General features: G+C 37.7%; 1 protein-coding gene across 8 annotated transcripts in view; it reads right to left on the bottom strand.

The window, feature by feature from the left end:
• The window catches only part of SLC4A10 (solute carrier family 4 member 10), a 165,383-nt gene that overhangs the window by 79,999 nt on the left and 62,112 nt on the right, over positions 1-23,272 (bottom strand). For all 8 annotated transcript variants that reach the window (XM_069781241.1, XM_069781239.1, XM_069781237.1 and 5 more), the window contains 2 exons: positions 20,976-21,057; positions 8,169-8,315 (listed from right to left, as the gene is read on the bottom strand). In XM_069781241.1, the coding sequence (XP_069637342.1) occupies positions 8,169-8,315; positions 20,976-21,057 (229 nt within the window). The remainder of the gene's footprint in view (positions 1-8,168; positions 8,316-20,975; positions 21,058-23,272) is intronic.

Genomic DNA, 23,272 nt, shown 5'->3' with positions numbered 1-23,272 from the left:
TCTTCTCACTGTTCAGTCCTCTTTTTTAAGACCATTTCAACCTCTATTCTAGACCCCCTTCCAGACTCTCTCTACCTTTTTTTTTTTTAAATTCTTTATGTTCCTCATATCCACATGTTGGTACATTCTAGAGAAGGATGGAGTAAATACAAACATCAAGATTTAATCTGAGACTAGAAAGTACATTCCAGTCAAGAAGCATGCAACTTGTTAAGACTACTTCCCAGAAGGACAAAATTCAGCAAGATATGAACTTGCAAACGACAAGTGCACATGTCTAGTGACAGAATATGGAAAACAAGCTACTTTGGTAGAGTTGGACTGCAGTAAGGATCTGAGAATAAGCATTGCCAGGAACATCCTGTACTCTTGATAAAATCAGCACTAGAACTGATTTACAGCAACAGCTACTGTTAAGTAATAAATTAGTATCTTTGCACAGCAGAGCTGCAGTTTTATGACAGTTATGATACTCATGCAAATGCACGCTTTCAGTGTTGGAAGGAAAACAGAGGACCAGAAATCTCTTGAAGTCAGGTGAGTAGTAACAAGGAATCACCTTACTGCTGTGATTTGCTCTTACTGGGTCTTCTGTGTAACATACAGCTACTTGACTGACAACAGTGAAGAATCTATATAAAAGACAAAATATGCACTATATTCTCTTCTTCCTTGTTAACACACCAGTAAAACTAGCTGCTAGATTCTGGCTATCTTTCTTTGCTGCTGTAATTTGTATTGGTGTCTGAAACCTGCAAACCACAGATTGATTTTCAGATACCAAGCTGGAAACTGGGAAAAAAAAAAGTTATTGTTTGCTTTATAGTACAAAAATTTTATTTCAAGGACAAAACTCTAGGAGAATTAAACAATAGGAACACAATAAAATAAAAAAAAAAAACAGATCTGTTGTTTCTACTTATAAAAACTGAGTTAACAGGATTACTCATATGAGCAATGCCAGATGGATTTGGCTCTTATTCATAGGAGTAATAAATACCAAATATGTCATCAATGTGTTATATGGAAAATGAGTAATATGTGATTCAAAAACAGTATGAAAGAATACTTCAATTGCTGACTGTCAAACTGTGGGAACTTAATCCTCAGTGTAGAAGCATATTTGCAAACTAGGACACACAATGTTTTTTGAAGTCTAGGAAAACAGAAATTGGCTTGAATATTATCCCTGTCTATCCCTATTTCAAGTAGTACAGCCAGCGTAAAAAAAAAAAATCCTTCATATTATTATTGCTATTTTTAAAAAGTAATGAAAGTAATCTAGATTAAGCTAAAAAAATTAAATGAATGGGACTAATTGGTTACATTAGTATTTCTATCACTGTTGTTGTTTTATATCAGAGCACAGAGATATTAGAAGCAACGTGAATTTAAAGTTCCAAAATAAGCAGCTGATGATTCTCCCAAGAAAATGGCTCATCACCAGTTCAGGAAATCCTCCAGGACCAGCTGGGACTGGGAAGAAAGTCTGGTACAGGAAAGGAGCAGGAGTACCATCCACAACCACCCATGCTTGGCTAATGAGTCATCTCAGTCAGGAAAAGTTGAAGCAGCTTTCTGTTTGCTGTGGCTCCACCAGCCCATGGAACCTCCTGCCAGACTTTGTGTTATACCTGGCTTTCTCTGTCTGGGCTTCTGCTCACATCATCCGTGCAGCCCTCACACAGACATCCAAACTACCTCTGATACCTCAAATTCACTGCATGCATGGAAAACCTGAGTATTCCAAGTTTAAAAATCTGTAGAACTCCACTGCACTGTTAAAAGGGTAAAAATTAAGACCTAGTGGATACACTGTTGTTGAAAGCACAAATTCGCACTGGGATTCAGTGCTGCACAAAGTAACCCTGCAGCAACCCGACATACTGCTCACTACTATAACTCTTTGTAAAGTCATTAACATCCCTAAAACAAAAGCAAGATATGGGCATAGACATGCCAAAACAGCAGTACTGAAAGCCAGAACTGCTAATAACCTAATTCCCAGAGGGCAACCTGAGGAGCTGCCCCCTTGAACAGCGCTGAGTGCAGGCAGGTGGGAATGGTGGCCTACATCACCATCCCACCTTGCAAAACACCTGTAGAAAAGAACCATAACTGGCACTTCCCCCATTTAAAATGTCCCTAAGTGCAACCACAATTCAGGGTCAGGACTGCTCCCTCTTGCCTAAGGGAACAAGGTGAAATCAAGACTTGGGCTGGGGTAAGAAAGCAGGATCATTCAGTCCCTCCGCATAAATTCAGCCCAGCAGACAACCTGCTCCACTGCATATTCAGAGTGATCCACATCTCCTCCTCAATACGTGCCAGGATTTCTCCTGAAACAAACTGCCCTGCCATCAGGCAGAACAGCAGGCAATCTGTCCAAGCCACACCTCAAGCAAAAACACAGCCTTGGGTAGGTATAAAATGTATCCAGATTCTGTCCTCTGCTCTTGATAAACTCTAGAAAGACTGCAAAGATGTAGTTCTGGTAACACTCTATTAGCTCAATTGTCAGAACAGGTTTCTGTATTTCTAAGCCTGTTGAGAACCTGCATTTAAGGGTAGTAAGAGTAGGCTAATACTTCTTATTGGGGTCAGTAGATGTAGGGGTGAAAAATTACTTTTTCTACATTAGAAAACATGCTAAATGTTAAAATAAAATTTACATTACAGAAGCTCACATAAGATTGCAAACATCATAGACAAGATTTAATCCATGCCTCATGCTCTTGTACATTCACATTACAGTAATAATAAATATACAAAATTTTTTTTTATTGTTCACTGCACAGGACAGGCTGCAGACAGGGTGTGAAGTGGCGTAACACAGTTTATATCTGTAATAACTCCTTTCAAACAAAGGGGAAATGGTGTGAAAAATTCACAGGATCACAGAAAAGAAAGGATCATTTCACACAGAGACAAACATTCATCAGCCTCTTGCTTGCACTCACCAAGAAGGGGTGGATGGGGGCTCCCCCGACACCTCCTTCCTGTGCAGATTGGACTTTGCCCTTCAGCTCAGCAACCAGTAAAGGTAGGGATCATAAATTACTTTTTTTTTATTAGAAAACATGGTAAAAATTAAAACAAAATTTAAATTACTGAAGTCCACATAAAATAGTAAATGGCCATACAGCACACTTCTGAAAATCTCTCCACAGACCTTAGACACCATGTGTTATGTTGGGATAAAGTATTCCCTTGCTAGCTCCTCTGGCACTTTATCCCTATATGTATAATCTTGTTTTCAGGAAGTTCTCTCTGCGTTTTCTTCACATGAATTGTTTTCATCACCTCAGGGCTATGACAAATAATGTTATCTTTTGGATCTGACAACATAGACAATTCCCAAGCTTCAATTCTCTTCTTTTTGTTAGACTCTTAAAACTGCAGTTATGATACATTATTTTAATCCAGATTTGCTGCAATCTGTTCCACAGCTGCCCAGAGATTCAAATTTCCAAGTTCATCCTTCAGCAGACAAAGTCTATAGTTAAGGGTAGAAGAATTCTCTTAACAGCCATACTCTTCACAAAAAATTAGATTCGCCCCATTAATACCCCTTCAAGGTTTGAGGTTAGCTACCAAATAGTCAGCTGAGTCCTTTCATTATACTTTCTTCAAGCCCCTCTAGTAACCAAGAAAAGTCCCCCTTTGCAATTCACTTTTTTGCTTGCGTTACCTTTGGAAAGCCTTTCCTGAACCGTGCATACAGTCCTCTGTTAGGCTCACCTCCAGGGCTGCTTAGCTTCCATTGCCACGTCCAATATCATGAATTACAAATTTAAGCCTCTTTTAAAAGTAGAGATTATTAAAGCCAGATTTCTTAAAAGAACCAACCAAACCTTGCACAAGCCCACAGTGTCTAGTCCTAGAAGACACCACAGGAGGCTGAAATCAAACCCCAGTCCTCACAGCTGTATTCACTTCACCCTCACAAAACCTGGCCTTAAAGACACCCTGTTGAGAGCTAAAGTCTTCTTATTCTACCCCATTTTAAAACAGAAACATAAATATCTTTAAATCGTTAATTGCAAGTACAAGAGAGTTGTTTCACTGGTTACAGGCAAAAAACAGACATCAAAAAAACACTGAAAATCGCCACTAAAATCCACGTGCATACCAAGCCAGTGCAACCCTCCCAGCCAAAGGGAAATCTGCACCAGACTTTCAGTGCCACCATGACCCACAGTGCTGATGGAGCAGTCCCAGCCAGCTTGTGGCCCTGCAGCCCACCAGGGCTGGCACCCATCACCCCCCCAGTAAACAGCACCAAGGAGCTGCTCTAGGCTAGAAACAGCTTTTTTGTGAAACGAGGTTTAATTTGTATCAATTCCCTAATTTAACTCACAGAGCAGCCACAATACTTGCCCCACAAGAATTGCTGGGGAGGAGAGGAGCTTAAAGCAGGCATGAAACTGGAGCCTACATTACAACAGCAGCATTTCAGCTGGGAATGGTAAATCTCTTCAATAAAGCAAACAGCATTAAGGCATTTTAAATTAAAGTGGATAATTTCACTGGATTTCTCCTTTTCTTCCAAAAACTTATGAGGCAAGGTGGTGGAAATCTAGATCTTAAAATCACTTCATTTACAATTTTTACTACCCAAAAAAGCCTCTCCATGAGCAAGCCATGTAATCTGCAAATTATGCAGTTCAAAGGCACATCATCACGGCAAAATGGAAACATCTTGTACAACCTCATCTCATCAAGACACAACAGACAGACAGCGAGAATCAGGTGTGAGGAAAACAAAAATAAAACTTGAGTAACTGATCTGTGCCCCCAAAGGACAGGACTCCTTTTTATTCCACTAACTACATATTCTACATATTTGCCTACAAGCACTGAATCTGCACACTGAGAATACTCGGGTTATTTTTGAAAAGTGACAGTAGGAGATTAAAAAAAAAAAAAAAAGCTTATGAGCTGCCGTCAGAACGTTCTAAAGAATCTATTCTCTGCAAAAACTTTCCCTCAGAAAGCAGCTGGTACAGCTTTCCCAGCCAGGATTCAAAGGGATTACCAGGAAGCTTCCAGCCATGGGTATTACATTGAATACAGGTGTTTTCTAGCAATGTTGATACAAAGAAGACTGTTTAAGAAATTGTTTTTCACCAGATAGGAACCAAGTGGCACCTGTCCACTCTGAGTGGGGCCTGCACAGCCCCACAGCACTACGTGCACCATGCAGCTCCCTCAAGCAGCGACAGCAGAGCAAGATCTGTGCCTAATGGCACTTCACAGATGAAATAATAAATTGTACAGTTACAAATTATGACAAAAAAAATAATGCTTCATCCCATGCTTGGTTAACTGAGCAGTCTGGAGCACTTCATGTCTGAATATTTCAGGCCTTTACTTGTTCCAGCATCTCTATTATTCAGTTGTTGCATCTTTGGCTTTTATTATACCTCCTTTTACTGCACTGCTTCAAAACAGTGCTAATTTATTCTCTTGTATCATAAAAATCCTAATGCATTTTTCTGACTTACTTCAAAGCATTGGTTTCTATCAGCTGGTCTCACAGTGCTTATTTTCTCTATCTTTCTTCTTGCACCTGCTAGTTGAAATGTTTTTTCTTTCCTCTCCTCCCTCCCAGTTCCTAAGAATACAGCCTCCTACTATTCAGCAGAAATGGGTTAAAAGGTGTCTATAGAGAGAGGGAGCTAAGCATTTCTGCATGTTCAATTCAATCAGAATGATTCATAAATTAAGGGACTATTTTGGATCTGCTCTCTTAGGTAGCACAGTCCCTCATATTGAGTTATGCATGAAGAGTAGGAAGTGCATTTGTCTTCCTTGCAACTTCCTTCAGCCTCTGGGTACTGTTATAACCTTGTGGTCATGGGGAATAAGAGCTATTGATGTTTAGTGGATTCAGATTTATTGCAGAAAGTATCTGTTGCTCCCTCTGTGTAAATAAAGCATAGAAAAACTATGCTTATATTCTCTCTAAAGGCAATGCTTCTCCCCAGACAGCACAACAACCTGTCTGAAACTCCTGTAAGAAAAATCCATAGTAAAAGCGAGGATATGGATATAGACTACAATTAATCCCTGCATAATTTTGTCTGCTTGCTCTGACTGTGCTTAACCCCTCCATGACTGTACAATTTTCAGATTTGCCTTCATAAGCAAATCCCTTTCACTGTTGCCTATGGGATGCCACATTTCTGCCTGGATGGACAGATGTCAAAGCTCAGTCAAAGTCTGGTTCTCTGACCAAACTTCCAGGAGTCAGATAGCCAAGGGGAAAAATCCTCAAATTTTATAACTTAGATATTATTTCAGGGTGGAAAAATTGGATATTTCCAGATTTTTCTGAATGTTTGGTAGTTCTGTCTTTGGCTCCTTTCAATCGTTATCACCCAGGCATTCTGAAGAGTATCTTTAGCATTCTGGATCCAGAGAAGACTTGCATGTTTCTGGCCTACATCTTGTCTGTCCTGGGCTTTATAAAAGTAATAGTTTATGTGACATGACCTACACACCCTTTAATTGGTAGTTATAATACCTTTACAAGTGAAAACGTGACTTACAAAAGTGCAGTCCTGCACTTACATCAAACAAGTACGCCTGTAGACAAGTGCTGGGAACGCCAAATGCACTTCAAAACTATCTTTTTCACATTGCTGCTATTCTACTCTTGGAGCTCTCTTAAACATAGGCTGATTTTCACTTAACACAGAATTGTGTTGAACAGTGCATTTTATTTTATGTACAACTGTCAAAGGCTATTAAGGACAGCTTCAGCCAGGTAATTTCTTTGGTTTTTTTACTTGTGACATCAGGAAGGACACAAGCCTAGGTCTCCAGAAGTTGAAAGAACAGAGCTAAGTTCTCAGCCAAAATGCGTCACATACTGGCACTTAAATAAAACCAGATGACTCAACAGAAGACACTGCTTCATAGTTTAAGATAACTCAATTCTTGGCTAATGTAACTTTCAATTGTTTCTTTTTAATCTGACTTTATATGTATATATGCATATTCTTTTTGAAAACTACTTTAATAATTTATGAACTTTGTTGTTTTCCAAGAAACCGGTTTCAATATAGTATTGGGTCTTCGTACATTTGAAATACGTTCCAGACAGAACCACCACAGCCAATTTTTTCTTCACTGTTCAGTCTTCAAAACATAACTCATATCTACTAAGTTTGAAAAAGTCTTGACTTTGTTTCATTCTCAGTATAATTCATTGTGAAAGATTTGAGTATTTCAAGCTCTTTACAATATACTTAACCATCAGCACTTACAATCTACTTGCTCCAAAGCTTTTTACGTACCTAATACAAACCTCGGATTAAAAGAAAGTCTTATAATTACTATTCTGTAACCTGAAATTACATTGGCACATTTCCCTCATGACTTAAATACATTCTTCTATTGCATACTGACAAATTGTTTTCTGTACATGCTTCTATTGTATTTTCAACACTTACTACAGCCTTGGACATTTCAGCACATGCGCTTTTTATTTTTGAACAGCAAATAATAGTCTCGTGTTTTGAGACAAAGCTTGACTAATTTATTCATAGCTACCTTTTTCTGTTCTCCGTAATATTTTTTTAATTTAAAATTTTGAGAATTTAAGAGTTCTGTATCAGGTTTGTTTATTGAAAGGTATTTTTTTGTGTTTGCTCTCAAGTCCTTGGTTAGCTGACTCATCTCACAATGGCACACTACAGGGTCATGTCAGGAAAAAGGCAAACATGATCTGGATCGCAGTTCATATCTGATAAAACACTACAGCTTCAGTAACGTCAACATTATTACAAAACTAATTGCAAAGAACCACAACTCCTCTATGCTACATTTTGGGGCAAATACTCCAGAGCCTTCACTGAGGGTAGCTGGTGCCATAAAGCACTTACCCCCTCTCAGTGGTGGTGGCAGTCTACCTTTATGAGAACACTTTCGGACAGTCTCCTACAGTGGCAGAAATTACAGAGACTTCTCCTGTATTGACTACCACTGGCTGCTGCCCTTCATCAGAGGAACAAATCTTGGCTCTCCAGCAGAGACTGGAGAGGCTCTGGAGGGTTCTCCAAAACCCCACCGCTAATTGTGTCCAAGCCGTAACAGGACAGAATATGCATAATCATAGTGATGTTTATTATTAAAATATCTATGCCAAAAAATTATCTTACCAAAAGGAGGAGACTCTCTCCCATCTTCTAATCCTGAATCTCGCTCTCTGTCTCTCTTTCTGTGTTTATGTCCACGGTGCCTATGGCGTCGGTGACTTTTTCTTCCACCCAGTGGCACGTGAACTCCAATGAACAATGTCCGATGGCCTACAGGCAAAAAAAGTTACCTTTTAAAAAGGAGCTGTGACAACATAGTAACTATATTAATAACCATAACAGCATTAATGATATAATAATTATTATAATTGTGTAATTGTATAATATTGATTAGTCTAAATGTTAATAGTTGTAACATTATTGATTACAATAACAATGATGTAACATCACAGATATACAACCCCTTCATACAGGACAAAATCCCATTATTGAAGTCTTTATGATAGAGTGCCAGATTTATTTTTTTTTCCTTCAAATTTGCATCTCTGTGTGTGAACTTTCATTAATGCCAGACAGGCGCTCTGTAAAATGCCTTCCAAAACAGTAACACAAAGAGACACATGGATCTCTCTGCATTGAACATTTGGTAAGTTGCTGTTTGCTTTGTGTGTACAGGAACTTTACAAAACTCATTGCTGTTTATGAGACAAACCTTGACAGAATTCTTGTGGGAAATTCACTGAAGGGAAAAGAAAAAAAAAATGGAGACCGAAAAAACAATAAAACACTATGGAAGCTAGACTGCAAAATCCCTGTACAACTTTACGTGCTCACATCATAAATACACTGCTGGTAGCTTCGGGTGTTTTCATTTCTTCTATTTATTTTTTAAAATATGTAAGAAGGTACACATTGCCATGCCTGCCACCATCTTTGAGCCTGAGGAATTTTATGTTGCTGATCAAGCGCAAAAGATTTAGCTCTCTTAGCTATGTGGGCTAACAGGATCAGAGCACAGTAAAGCATTTAGAAGGGGGAGAGCACGGGGGGAAATATGCAGAAAGTACCACAAAACACAACAAATGGAAAGTAATCATGACTCACTACAGGCAGGTCTCCTACATTTATTCAGCAGAAAGACACAGGCTAGATTACTCATCTCAAATAACATTTATTTTCTCCTTGAAATGAGCATAACACAGCTAGTGGATAATTGCTGCTTTGCTGTAATCATTCAGCAGTGTCAATCATCTGAAAAAGGTCAAGAACACTAAGCTAAGGTAGCACGTGATCTCTAATCCCATGGAGACTCCAGTGGGGGCACAAAACACAGCAAGGCAGCATTTGTCACAATACATCAAAGAAATTCAAGGTTGACAGGAATTCTCTGTAGAGGCAGAGCTAAAAAAGCTGGAGAAAAGGCTCTGGACACCATGCTAGTTACTTCCTCAACTTTGATTCATGTAGAGGAGACTAGAAAGCCGAGGCATCAATTTTGGGGAGACTATTCTTGTAGAGTCAGGAGATTTTTCTGAAGCAAACGCCACAAGTTGAAAATTTTATTTATTTATTTATTAGCTACCTCTTTCTTCTTGCTTATTACATTTAATCCAAGAAATGATTTAAAAAGAACTGCTGCCTTTGGTGTATTTCAAATGTATTGCAATCAGTGGTGCGTAAAACAAGGAAAAATGTATTCCATAGAAAGAACTCATTAAAAAGATACTGAAGGAACAGCTGTAATGTAGTACTCAACACTTCTCTTCCCCCTTCCTTGGGTAGAAAAAAAAAACAAACCAACATTTTGAAAGGAATGGAGTTACCCTTCCTAAGACTTTAATAATTTCCAGAGGTGCAAATAGATGGCTTTTTTAATTTAGTAATTTAAATCATTCCTGCTGCTTTGTGATAGAAGTGGGTATGCTTATCCTAGTTTTGTGCCACTTCAATGCTCAGGTTGTACCTGCATCAGGAAATGGAGATTCAGGTTCACACTTCAATTAATTTCCAGGGCTGAATGCAGGACTTAAGTCCAGACTGTTCTTTATTCAGTAAACCAGGAAATGGGCCCTAAAATGCCAGAACATTCATGTGTGTCTGAATACCACAATTCTCCCTATACAGACAGAATCAGTTCACACTGAAAAGAAAACAGGAACCTGGAAACTGAAATGGATAAGCAAGAAAAAGCAAAATGGATTTTATTCCTTCTGTGTGAACCTACTGAGGCCAACAGAGTTCTACCAAGGCATAATTTCAATAAACAGAGAGTAACCTAGGTCCTTGTAACAAGGTTCAGGCAAATAAGAGGAAAGAAGAGAAATTGACAGGGGAAAAGGGATAGATTTCTATAGAAAAATGATAGAGCAAAATGCAAAAGTAAAAAATCTGAAAGAGTTAAGAAGTTCTGGTTTATTAAAAGACCACAACTGTAGAGCAAAAAAAGACCAGCTGGGAACAAAAGAAAAATTAATGAATTCTAAATTGCTGGCAAAATGACAGTGAGTGATAAAAACGGTGAAAAAAAAAATAGGAAAGACAAAAGAAATCCAATGACTAAAATGACCTTACTTCAAGTAACCTTTTGATGGTGAAGATTATAAACTAGTGCCTGGAATGTAAGGTCCTTTTTCCTGTACAAGTCGACCGAGACATTACTAAAGAAGAGTTTCCAGTGAGCTCCGTAAGTTTCCCAAGCCCAGAATGCCAAGCAGGAGGCTCCCCTGCAGTCTCCAGGACAGAGCAGGGCAGAAACACCATGCTTTCTCTGACAGACAATTTCTTGCTGCCTTACTCTGGAGAGGAGCATCCACGCCTGTTCCAATGAAGCTCTTCAACAGATTTTTTTTCCCCTACAGACTTGCATTATTTGAATGTGAGAATAATTTGAAGATGAGAATAAACAAGAACTCTGCTTAATATAAAACTTCTAACAGAAATACCAAATGAACCTTTAAGCCACAATTCTAAAACAAGTTTTTTTCCAAAACAACTTTTTTCCAAAAATTCTACATTTCAAGAGGATCTAAAGAGGATTTGCTTTTATTCCCATTGCCATAAGCAAGTCCCAAGAATCAGCTAGGCTCTGTCATTTTAATGTTGTGCCCAAAAGCAGTTACTAGAAGATTTCTGTCCCAGCATAACATGAATCCAGGTTGCGGATAGCTCCTGAACATCACTGACACCAGTTCCAAGTGACACCAATATTTCCTCCCCAAAAATGCAAAACTGGGTAAAGAAGACCTTTTCTTCTAACAGCCATTTTTATACCTTCAGCACCTATATTTACTATATGGGTTAAACTGACTAAATTCTCCAAAGAAAGATCATCTATAATTTGAATTTGGCTGAAGTCAATTGCAGGACATCCAATAGGATTCAGATTTGTTCCTTATAATTTATAACTAATTGTATAAGGGCATTTCTTTCATTTAAGAGCTTTTTGTGTGTGTTTTATTATTTACTTCATCAGGATGCCATCTAAAAATGCCTAAATATTGATTAAATGTTGTAAAATAATCCTGCTCTGCTGTACATTTGCACAGCACCAGGCTTAATTAGTTCATAATTTCTCATTCTTTTGGCAAGGTTACAAAGGCACTGCAGTGTGGGAGATAGTAACAACTGTAAGTTACATCAGGGTACATACTGTCAACACCAGGTACAACCTAAGAACCATTCTCACACAGAATTTATACACGGTTTTAAGAGGTGAGCATAACAAACAATGGATTTATAACTCTTTAAAGCCAAGTCTTCAAAAATACTATGCTGGGCATCACTTTTGGACAATTTTATCACCTACGCTGCACACCATGTGCTGTAGAGTCCCATCACCCGAGAAAGGGCTAAAGTTGTTAGCCAAAAATCTACAAATGGATTAATGTTTTGCGTTTCATTGCATGTTTACAAAACAGGTTTTTTCAGTTGTATTTTTCCAATGCTTGTGTTTTCTTCCAAAAAATGTTAACAGCTGAAGTGGTCAATTACAGTTTATTTTATTATTACTGTATTCAGTCAGTTTGGTTTGCTTCTCCCCTCTTCCAAGGAACTGTCCTATAATGGGAAAAATCATACTAGAAACATTTCTTTATTCTATACCTCTCAGCCAAGGACTATGGTGGGTATGTTGTAAGATACTTATGCATGCATGCATAGTGAGCCACACGTAATCAGGTCCATGGAAACATATACAGATGAAATGCACTCAGGTACACACATGCAGATCTGTAGTTCTAGACACCCTTAAGAGATTGGCCTATTGTCCATTCTCAGAAAAAAATTTACATCTAATACATCAAAAAAGGATTTCTTCTGCTGATTCTTACTTCAAAATAAATGAAAGAATTTCTATGCTGAGAAAGGTTTATTCCTCTCCATGGTTTATGTTATGTTTAATTTATGTTATACTTTTAAAAATAGGAATTAATTTAGATATCAGTGAGCCATAGGACTTGTGTGATCTTCCTGAGCTTTTTCAACTAACCTTACATTAACATCAATAGAGTTTTATCACAGAAAGACTATGATTTTGTTCCTGCAAAAATACACTCTGAACTAAAATGTTGATTTATTCAAGATGTGCCGCTAGGAAAGCTAAACATAAGTGCATGCATAAATATTTTCAGTATTAGGATTTAGGAGTGAATCATTTTTAAAAACTGAACCTCTGAGAAAATACATTAATATACAATGATTATTTATAATCTGAAAGCTTATTAAAGAAATGCAATACACTGAATTGATCTGCTCTGCAATGTCATCTTTATACAATGCTGCACGTCCACTGTTAAATTGTATAAATATTGTTTTGAAAAAAAGACTATTCTTAATCAAATTGCACATAGCTGGGGACCAAAACTCAGAATATACAGTTAGTTCAAATCTATGCATTTATAGTGTAAGAAAGAGGCTTTGGCCCCTTGTGGTTTACCTTTGAAGCATTAAAACACTCTTTAAGTAAAAATATTTGAAGGATTAAAGAAATAATGACCCTTGTTATAAAGTGTTCTTTTTAATTTTTACAGGATTACATTAATAAATCCAAATTATGTCATAAAAGATTTTAAAGGCATCCTGTTAATTATATTTAATTATATTATTTTATATATAAATAAAATATATTTAATTTTCAGACAGATGAAAGCACATATATAAGCAGATGTAAAAATCAGGATTTCCCCCAAACTTTTGAAGAAAAAGTGTATTGTGCTGTAAATATATCCACTTTGTGGAGGTATGAATTCTTTGCCCTAGAAAAGACAGATATGAAACATACATTATTAATATGAATAACTTTTGCAGAGACATTTCTCAGAATAAAATCTAAGTAGAAGGACTGTTTGGGGTTACTGTGTTCTAAAGAAGAAATCCTTCCTTATACCTAAATTGTATTTTAAGAACCCAATAGCAAATTAACCATCTAAAAAGACAACCTCAGAAATACAAATATTTTCTACATAGCCCTTGAAAATGACAGATGTAACATCTAAAAATGGTTCTCAGAACCTGGCATTCTGGGTCTTTAAAACAGAAGTTTGTTCTAGCTACCTACCTTATTCATTAAATAAATGGAAAGGAAAAGAAATGTAGTGGGACTTCCAAAGCTTTGAAAACATATATCCCATTATAATTTATGGTGCTTGACAACTTAACTTAGAAACTTCTGGAAATCCCATTACAGTTGTCTGAATGGATGTGACATTGCAAGGGAAAATGGAGATGGAGAGAAAGGAACTGTAAATGTTTCCCTTAATTTAGAAGAATTAAGATCTTTTTAATGGAACACTAAGAGTACAGATATTTTTGCCCCAGTGCCTCCCATTCTCCTTCCAATGAAAATTTTAACACAGAAAACACACACCCATTTGGTAGGAAGAACACACATATGAAGCACATCCACCTTCCCACTTCCCCATCAGCAGAGGTTCCACAGGCCTCCATGCTACACCAGGCACGTGGGACTCAAGTGGGTACTTTGAGAGTCCCTTAATGAACCAGCAAGTCAGTGCCTATTGCATAAAAAGTGACTGTCCTGGATCTGAACATCCATGAGCACCAGGTGCCTGCGGTACATCTGCCTGTGCCGCCTTCCACCTGGAATGCTCCACATCTGCCTTAGGCACCTGCTGAGACCAAGGCTTTCAGATCCCTGCTCACAGGCGTGACGGACGGGGGCAGATAAGGGAACAGATGGGTCTTGAAACATCTCCAGAAAGAGCAAAGGCAGGCTTCTGTGACCTACTAAGGAAACATTGCAAAGTCAAGATGCCTTGAGAGAGAATATTTTGCCAGTGGTTCGAGCCAAGTCTCAAATGACTGCTGACCTCAGCAGGACTGGAGGGGTTTCGCCCTCCTCTGGAAAACACTCACTGCCTTGAAGCCTCTTTTATGTATTACCAGCTAGAGCTGAAACAAATGCAACAGTGTGGTAGAGACAGAAAACCAGCAGTCCATGTAGAGTTAAAAGAATTGCCTTTTTGCTTATAGGAGAAAAAGTGATTATGGCGAATTGTGTAGGAGTAGAGAGTACATGACTCATCATCCGTTACTGTAGTGCAGAAGGGAGGCAGAGCTAAAAAGAAAGCAGGAAGGACAAAGGCAATGCTTCCTAAACCAACAGTTTACATTGCTGTTTGTGGTGACAGTTTGCTCAAGGGACATTTTTCACCTTTTTGCCATGCTGTAATTTGGAGGAACTGACCTTGAGAAAGCCTTCACAAATTTTTTAGTTCATACATGTACCTTATGTTTTAGGTTAAAGTACAACAGAAATTATATAGAAAAAAATTGAAATTATATCCGTGGCCTAAGAAAGCATTAAGGAATATTGAATATGGAAGATAAGAGCATCTCACTGAAATCACTAAAGTTAAGGACCTTTTAAAGACCCCTGACAATTGCCCTCCCAACAAATCTCTCCTTTTAACAAAACATTTTTCCAGGTTGTGGCTGGGCTAAAAAGTCTTTTTAACTGCACTTAGCTTCGTTCGCTATTTCCCTACATTGCTTCATAGGAGTTCAGAGGTGTTGCATGCATGGTTCTATCACAAGATCAGGTCTCAGACCTTGCCACACAATAGGTTAAAAAAAAAAAAAAAAAAAAGAAAAAAAGTCAGCAGACACAGAATGTAAAAGAGACACACACACACTTTCCACTGATGGAAAGTGAAGCTGTAGTTATCGGAGGGAAGAATTTGACCTATATTTCTAAATTAGCAACAAGCAAAGAAAAAAAAATGCAAGCTCAGTACCAGCACAGCTGTATGTTAAAAACAGAATGTTAGTCTTCTGATGCTACAATTTTGCAGCTTTCACCAATAATGGCAAGTTGGTTTATACCAATTTCATTTATCAGAATTTCACAAGGTGAAATATTTGGAAATACTAGTCCCCACAAATATTGAAAAGGTTTCTTGTCAGTGAAGCTCAGAGCAAAGTCAAACTTCAAAACCCTAGGCTTATGATCAACGAAAGAATGTGGCACTCAGCCAACACTACATGGTAACTTGTTTGCTTTCATTATTTCATTATTCTTCATGTGAACTTTCAAAGAGATTTTGTGAAAATGCCCTGCACAGTTATTCATGAATCTTCAAGGTGAACCCCCTTCCCACAAATATGGGAACACCTGGGAAGGGACAAGAGATCCATGCAAAGAGACCAAACCAGGCAGCTGCCAAGGCAAGAGTGCAAGCACAGCTCAGGAGAAAAGTAAGTGAGATCTCAAGGAATATTCAGACATAGGAAAAAGGTGACAAAACAAGATGAGATTCACTACAGAAAGATGTGCCTTAGAAATGACAAATGGAACCAACTAGAGCATGTAATACCTGGTAGGCAACAAAATGAAAGAATTCTGTGCCTGTAAAGCCAAAATGGTTCTTTTTAAGAGACCTTTTTGTAGAGACCTACAGCTAAACAACCACATCCGACATTGCAGGCGTAGACTAACCCAAACCTCTGTCCAACTGTTTCTATTGGAGCTCTTCCACATCTTATATTCTACCCCTCTAAGTCTAATGAACATTGCCGCAAGGGGCATGAGATAGGTCAAAGTGAACATCAGGATGAATGGGGCACCCAAGGGAAGCAGAGGCAAGGATGCTTGGAGCAGGCAATCTGTACTGACAGAGTAACAAATTATTTGCAGTAGGCTGTAGCGTCCTGGCAGCCAAAGGGAGGGGAGACCTTGGTCGATGTTCCTGTCTGGCCAAGCAGAATTAGTAGCTGACTTGCTTCTACATGGGGGCAAGGCTGAATCAAGGCCAGCAGGTTAATAACATTTATGTTCTTTCAGTCCTGTGAGCTGCTAGGTTATACCAATTTTCAGGTAAATAATGTCAGTGGCAGACAGGTCCACTATTATGTTACTTCTATAAAAAGTGTCCAGTCTCTGAGAATAAAAGCTCACTTCAATATCTGGAGCGACTCAGATTTTCACTAAATAATATATGGAGATTAGAGTTCAATCACAATGAGCTTTTCATATATTAACCCTAACTGTGTATAATAAAAATTTCATGAAAATAATTTTTAAAGTACTGTCACACGCTAACAAATCTAAAAAGAAATAATAACTAAAATAACCATTTTTAAAAAAGAATAATTAAATACTCCGGGATTTCTCTTTTTTTGGTCAGCAGGACATCTACTATCAAAATTAACCTTTGTGCAGGTTTTTAAATACAAAACATCTCTACAAGCCCACTAACATTTCAAATTAATTTTTGGTTTATTAAATTTAAATCCTCAGCTTCTGTAGCATATTCAGTGTTGCACCAGTGATGTTTATTTCCTAATTTAGCTTGAAGTCTTCTGTGACTTTCAGTAATCACTCCATGTAATCTAAATTTTGTCAAAAGTGTCAGAATGCATATTCTGATGTACAGTGATTTATATACTGGATATGGTGGTTTATGTATCCTGAGAGATGTGAAAGATACAAACAATTTCCCATGAGACAAATTTTTCCCACACCACTTAGGCAGATAAAAATGTATGAAACATGAAAAGCTTAAGCAAAATCTTGACTTCTCTGAACCAAGGATCATTTTGCAATTTCCTCCAACAGAGCCAGAATTCATCCCTGATTCATGCCTGGACCTCCACCTAACAATTCTATCTCCAGCCATCTCCCTATCAAAGCTGTTTCTCAAACCAGGCCACAGTAATACCCACAGCAGTTCTGAAATCCTGCCACAAAAATCCAGTGTCTGAAGCTGACCGCCTCTAGCAAGGACAGCCATGGAACAGTCATTTTCACTCTCAGCTGGTACAGAGGGCATAAGCAAAAGACCTTAGTCAGAGCGCACTTAGTGCCAATCATATTGCATATCTACATAGTCCAAAAGTCTCAGCGTGGGATCTGAGAGACTCTGAGATCTCCAGACACGTACAGATCAATCCAAATATTTTTAACTTATGAGAGAAAAAGTAGGTATATCCATTTTGTTAGAAAACTGTTACTACTGAACATGCATTCAAGCAATGGCAGATAGTCAGAGACAACAACATGGAGTAAGCAAGCTGTCCGAGTGCAACTGGTTGTTGATGTGCACATCTGTTTATGAAAACTTGCCTACCTGCTTCCAGTACAGGTACATGTACAACCTGTCCTTTTGCAATTAAGTACTTTAGCATCCAGAATCAGTGCCCAGTTCTCATTTAGGAATTCCACCACTGATGAAAATAAGAGCATATTTATTTCAGTAGGAATTTTGTCTATACACGCATTGAAATATAACATGCAAAATATGTGATTATAACCAGGGGAGATGGGCTTCTTGTTTTGCTTTTAGAAATGCTTTCTCTGTCCCTTCATTAATGCAACAGTCAGACAAATGACCTGTTTGGTATTAGTGCCTGATCTTGACCTTACAACTTGGGAAAAATGAATTACTTGGAAAAATCATTCATGCTGAAAATATGAATGCCAAAGCTTTGCAAACAATCCACCTCTGAAGCACTACAAAGCTTAAGTAGAAAGATACGATTTGAAGTACACATTGCAAGTATCATTACTGGCACTAAAACGAGCACCACATCTCTTCTGTTCCCAGAAGTACTGCAGTTCCTGTCCTATCTCCCCAAATTTTTACTACATTGCTCAGGGAAAGAAAACACTGATCTAGAGAGACTGAGGCAAAATTCTGGTCTTGTGGAAGTTCTTCCAGGCAGCATTAATCACCGTGATATTTTCATGCTTTCAGCAAGATATGTACTTGCAATATATTTGCGCAATGGCTGCCCCAAAATATGCAAACACAAGTATTTGCTCAGCCAAGAAATTTCAGATGGAAATTTTAGTACACATTTAAATCAGTATCTCTGACATTTGAATGTTGATGATCTAAAATTTAAAAATAGCAAAATACTTACAATTTTAAGATTTAATCAGAAGAAACTAATACTGATTTTCAGATTTAAACAACCTTTAGTTCTTCATATGAATTGCAGGTTTTGAAATGTTGCTGATATGGTACTATTGAAACTTAAACCCTGTCAAAACTAGTCTTTGCTAGAATATTCAGTAACTAGCTATTTACATTTTTAAAACATAAACTCAATTAAATGTCTGTCAAAGAGCTAATTACATAATACATATTAATTATCTAATTATATGATTTTTACTAAGCTATGCAATTAGCACCTGATTATATAATTTCCTATTTTACAGTTGTTATGTCATTAGGAAAAAAGGTAAGTTTTCAGCAAAACCCAACACAATGTTCATTGGACAAGAATAAGACAGTGACATTTGTGAGTCACATCCACTGTTTCCAGATGGAAAAGTGCCTAGATGTGCTGTGAAACAAATGGACATGCTATTAACAGCAACTGGATATTAAAATGTACAATCTCTTAAAATCTTTTTATGTCACTTGGTATTTCTGGATGCAGTGATTATAAATTTAAAGACACTGATCTGATCTTAGAGTGGACATGAAATTTATCTGAGAAAGCTAACTGCATTATGAAGGATTCTACATCGAGTAATTATTTTGTTAGAACATTATGAAGCACTGTGATTTTACTTTAAAGGAAAGCAGACTCACTAGCTAACTACAGAATTTTTCAGTCTTCTAAACAATTTAAATTGATGGAAAGATTGGGGGGTGGTCATTGTCATATTCCAATTTCTATTGATAACATCCTAGGAGCAGATTTTTGAAAGAATATTTTCACTGGTATTTCACAGGAGCAACTCTATACTTATAGGATAGTGGGGAAAAATAGTAATTAAATAGTTTTCAAATGACGTACTTCAAATTTTGAGATGAGGCTTTAGGTTCCATGTAGTCACATGTGGAACATCATAGTAATCCTGATTGCCTTAATACTTGAGTCTACCCATGTGACTGAGTTTAAAGTTGTCATTCTCCAGAAAGTTGTCCATTTTTGAAATGCCACCTTACCATCATCAGTAAAATGACTCAGCAAAAGGATATTTTTGGGGGTAGGCTCACCCCATTAAAAAATCTGTGAGTCAGTATCATGGAGAAGGGAAGGCAGGGAGCATCCATTCTTCTGTCAGGTATTTCTCTAAGGACAACAGATACAGTAGTTTCACTTTGTCCGAGGATGTGACAAAGGAACTGAAGACTACAGAAGACTAAGTGCAAGATTCAAAAAAAGGGGGTTGCGTGCCCAAGTCCAAAATTGTCATTGCCAGCCTGATCCACTGACAGCCACTTACCCCTGGAGACACCAAAACCCTAAATGCCACCCTAGATCTTCCCTTGCATGTACTCAGACTTGCCTCAGACTGAGCAGAGAGCTACCTACCTCATTATATGCTACACTGCGTGACATTTTACATCCTTCTATGAGAGACTACCTCATACAGACTAACACAGCCAGGCCGCCTTTCAAAATGCAGCCATGTCTGCTTTTTGAGGCACGGCTGAGGGAAGCATTAACAGGGAGTTGCTGTGCATCATGTTGACATTCACATGAAATCATCAATATGGCCATCATGCAGCAGAGAAAACAAAATTCATACAGCCAGATAGAAAAGGGAAAAAAAATGAAGTAATCAAGGGTAGGCATTTAGAAAGCTCAGGTTCATGCACAGATGGAGAAACCTCTCTTTAGACCTGAGGCAGGTAACTTTTCAGATGTAGGATGTTGAAATACATCCCAGATCTTAGTATTTCTTTTTGGCTATTCCTGTGGCTCTGTATGACAAAGACAAGAACCTTCCATGTCCCACCACAAGAAGCTAACAATTAAAATCAGCAAGTTCCAGTCTCAGGGATGGGACATCATACGTGAAACAGAAATACAGTTTCATCCAATAATTATGACTTGGGGGGTCACAAAACTCAATACAAGAGTGCAAGTACAGTAGTAACCAGAATAAGTTTGGGATCCACTAAACAAACTGAAATGCAACTCTTTCAGAGATTATCTGAATTATTAGGCCAATATCATAAGACAGTTCTCAACTTCCCACTTTCTTACCCACGGTGATGTTAGGTGGTTTCTGCAGTGTATATTATCAAGTATCTGTCTGATCTGTGACACTCCAGATGTTTTTGTTCAGCTGAAAAGGTGGCTAGGCAGCTACATGAGTGTTGTAAAGGAAGTATAGAAGCCATTATAAGTACTAAATCATCAGTCCTGCTTGCATTTACATATTTGGAAAATTAAAGGTAGAAAGACTTATCTAAAGTCATACATGCATGTTTTACAGGACTTGATTATAGATCACTGAAAACTAGCAAATTCCTTCCACCTTCATCTGTATCTGAGCACTGCTGTGAGAAGAGAGTAGTATTTCTCTTTCTAAAATAAATTATGAGATTCTACTCTCTTGTTCACTTTCTTTGCATCCCTGCTCAAATCAGTAAGTTTACACATTGGAATTGCATTTCAGTTCTTTCAGAAGAAAGAGACAATGCAATGCACAGAAAAATAATCTCTCACCTTCCAGATCTTCCTTTTCAAAATGTGTTTTGAGAATGGACCGAGTTCCGCCTCTATCCACCACAGCCTCTTCATCATTTCTCTGCAAAACAGAAAAAAGAACAGATAAGCTGCTTCTCATTTGGAACCTATTGGCAAGATTGTATAGTACTAAGAAACAAAGATGCTTTTAATATTTATTTATTTACTCTTCCTACTCGGGAACAAAGACGGTTTTAAGAATTTAATTTTCCTTATTAAAATCTATTCCTTTTCACATCAGTTTTTATTGAGGTATGATTACAGCTAACTTTGAAATGAAGAAGTTCTCCTGTTAAAACCTGCAAGATGATGAGTAAACACTGGTTACTGGGAACTAAGAACAACATGAGTCAACAGGACAACGAAAGAGATGAGAGAAGAAATGTCTGGTTGAGGCAGCTTTATTCTTGTACTCTTGAAGAAAGGGATTGCACATGTATTTTTGTCTTTAGACCAGGAATCTGAGCTACATGCAGAATTCCCAAATTATTAACACTAACACTCCTTATACTTTGGCACAGCTAGAGAATGATACTCAGTGACAAGATAAGAAAGAAAGCTTTAATACCATGAAAACAACTGGCTTCACTTACTGGTGATTGCAAAGCTTTTGCTTTTCTTTACAAACACCAAGCTGTAATTACAATAAAGGCAGACAGCACACACTAATAGCAGAAAACAGAAAAGCAATTCTTCCTCAGCAACATACATTTCATGTTTAATTTTACACTGTAGTCATACATGCATTTTAACTGTATTCTCCACTGCACTATAAACATATTATGTGATGAATTAGTGTACTGTGCTCAGGCTAAAAAAGCTACAGAAATTAGTGATTCTGGTCACTTCTGACATGAAAAAAAATAACATTTCCCTAAGTAGAGAAATCTTTTGGGAGTTCAGCAACAAGGCACTGGATGCTAAGCTAAAACGAACATTGGCTTCACTATGAGTTTGACATCACCAACTGCAACAAAAAGAAGTTGCTAAATACAGCCTGTATTTCACAACATGATTTAGAGTAGTTTCCAGTAAATGATGATGAAGAAAAAACGATGCATTATACAAAACCATCAATTAATATATCATGAATATATATTTACTTGTCATTAGTGGAAGGGTTTTAGTAAGTGATATTAGAACTAGAACTGCTTGATTTCAATATATAAAATTGGTATATTAATGGAAGTCTGAGGCAAGGGGATTTGAATACCAACATTACATGCTAAATATATATCTGTATATAGAATGCAATAGAATATAACAAGAAATTAAACTACAGGAGCACCTCTCCTTAAAGAGCAGATGCCCCAGGCAAAAAAATTCGCATCTAGAGCTGGATGTCGTGCATTCTGCATATAAGTTTTTGTTTCAGGCTCCTCTCTTTTTTAAAAATAGCTGTCATGCTGTAGCTCTCTTGTATAGAAAAATCCTAGGAACGTGTCAGCGCCAAGCATCTGGGCTGTTAAAGAAAGGGAGACTGAGAGTGTTACAGTGTCTTTATTAGAGCTTTCCCGCAGATAATAGTACGTAACTAAAATCTGACAATGAGGAAAGGCCTTCTGTTGAAACTGTTTTGTCTTTTAATAATTTAGAATTAGCTAATAATCTATTAAAATGTACCAGGGCAGTACAATTTCACGCAAACCATTTGACCATCCTAGGTAAAATGAATCCATTATGTTAAGCAGTTAGACATAACTGGGCATATTTGTCATGCTGGCATGACGCCATGCCCCTGGGTGAATGGTTAGGCAGGATGCCAAAGGCCAAGTATTACAGCCACATCAGAAGTAGTGCTATTCCAGCATAAGGCATAGCCATCGGTATTTTACTGATCCTGAAAAGGCCTTATGGAAGCAATATTAGGGGAAATTTACAATGGGGAAAATATTAAATTGCTGGGCAGTTTATAAAGTCTTTACAGATCATCTAAGTAAACTAAATACAAATTAATTCATTAATATTTATCAAAATATGCTCATACACTTTGACTTCTCCTTTCCCATGTGTTCAGCTTCTGGCAATCTTTTTCTTCCCTGCTTCCTCTTCCTGTAATGTCACAGCAAGTCTCAGCCTCACCTCATTCTCAGAAGTGGGTTTATTCCATTAATATTACAGGGAAAAACAGCTTAATTGGGAGTATTGTGTTGTTGCAAATTCACACGTCAAACTCTGAGCAAAGTCCAATTAAACAGGCCTTGCACTGTACACTCTCACTTCCCAGGGAGCAGTATGAAAGCCACCTTGCATTTACCAGTACAAGAGTCACACTG

The sequence above is a fragment of the Haliaeetus albicilla genome, chromosome 4 (genome assembly GCF_947461875.1).
Source record: "Haliaeetus albicilla chromosome 4, bHalAlb1.1, whole genome shotgun sequence".
In the NCBI taxonomy this organism is placed as follows: domain Eukaryota; kingdom Metazoa; phylum Chordata; class Aves; order Accipitriformes; family Accipitridae; genus Haliaeetus; species Haliaeetus albicilla.
Note: the sequence above shows the minus strand (reverse complement) of the source record. Positions and strands in the feature narration are given on the sequence as shown.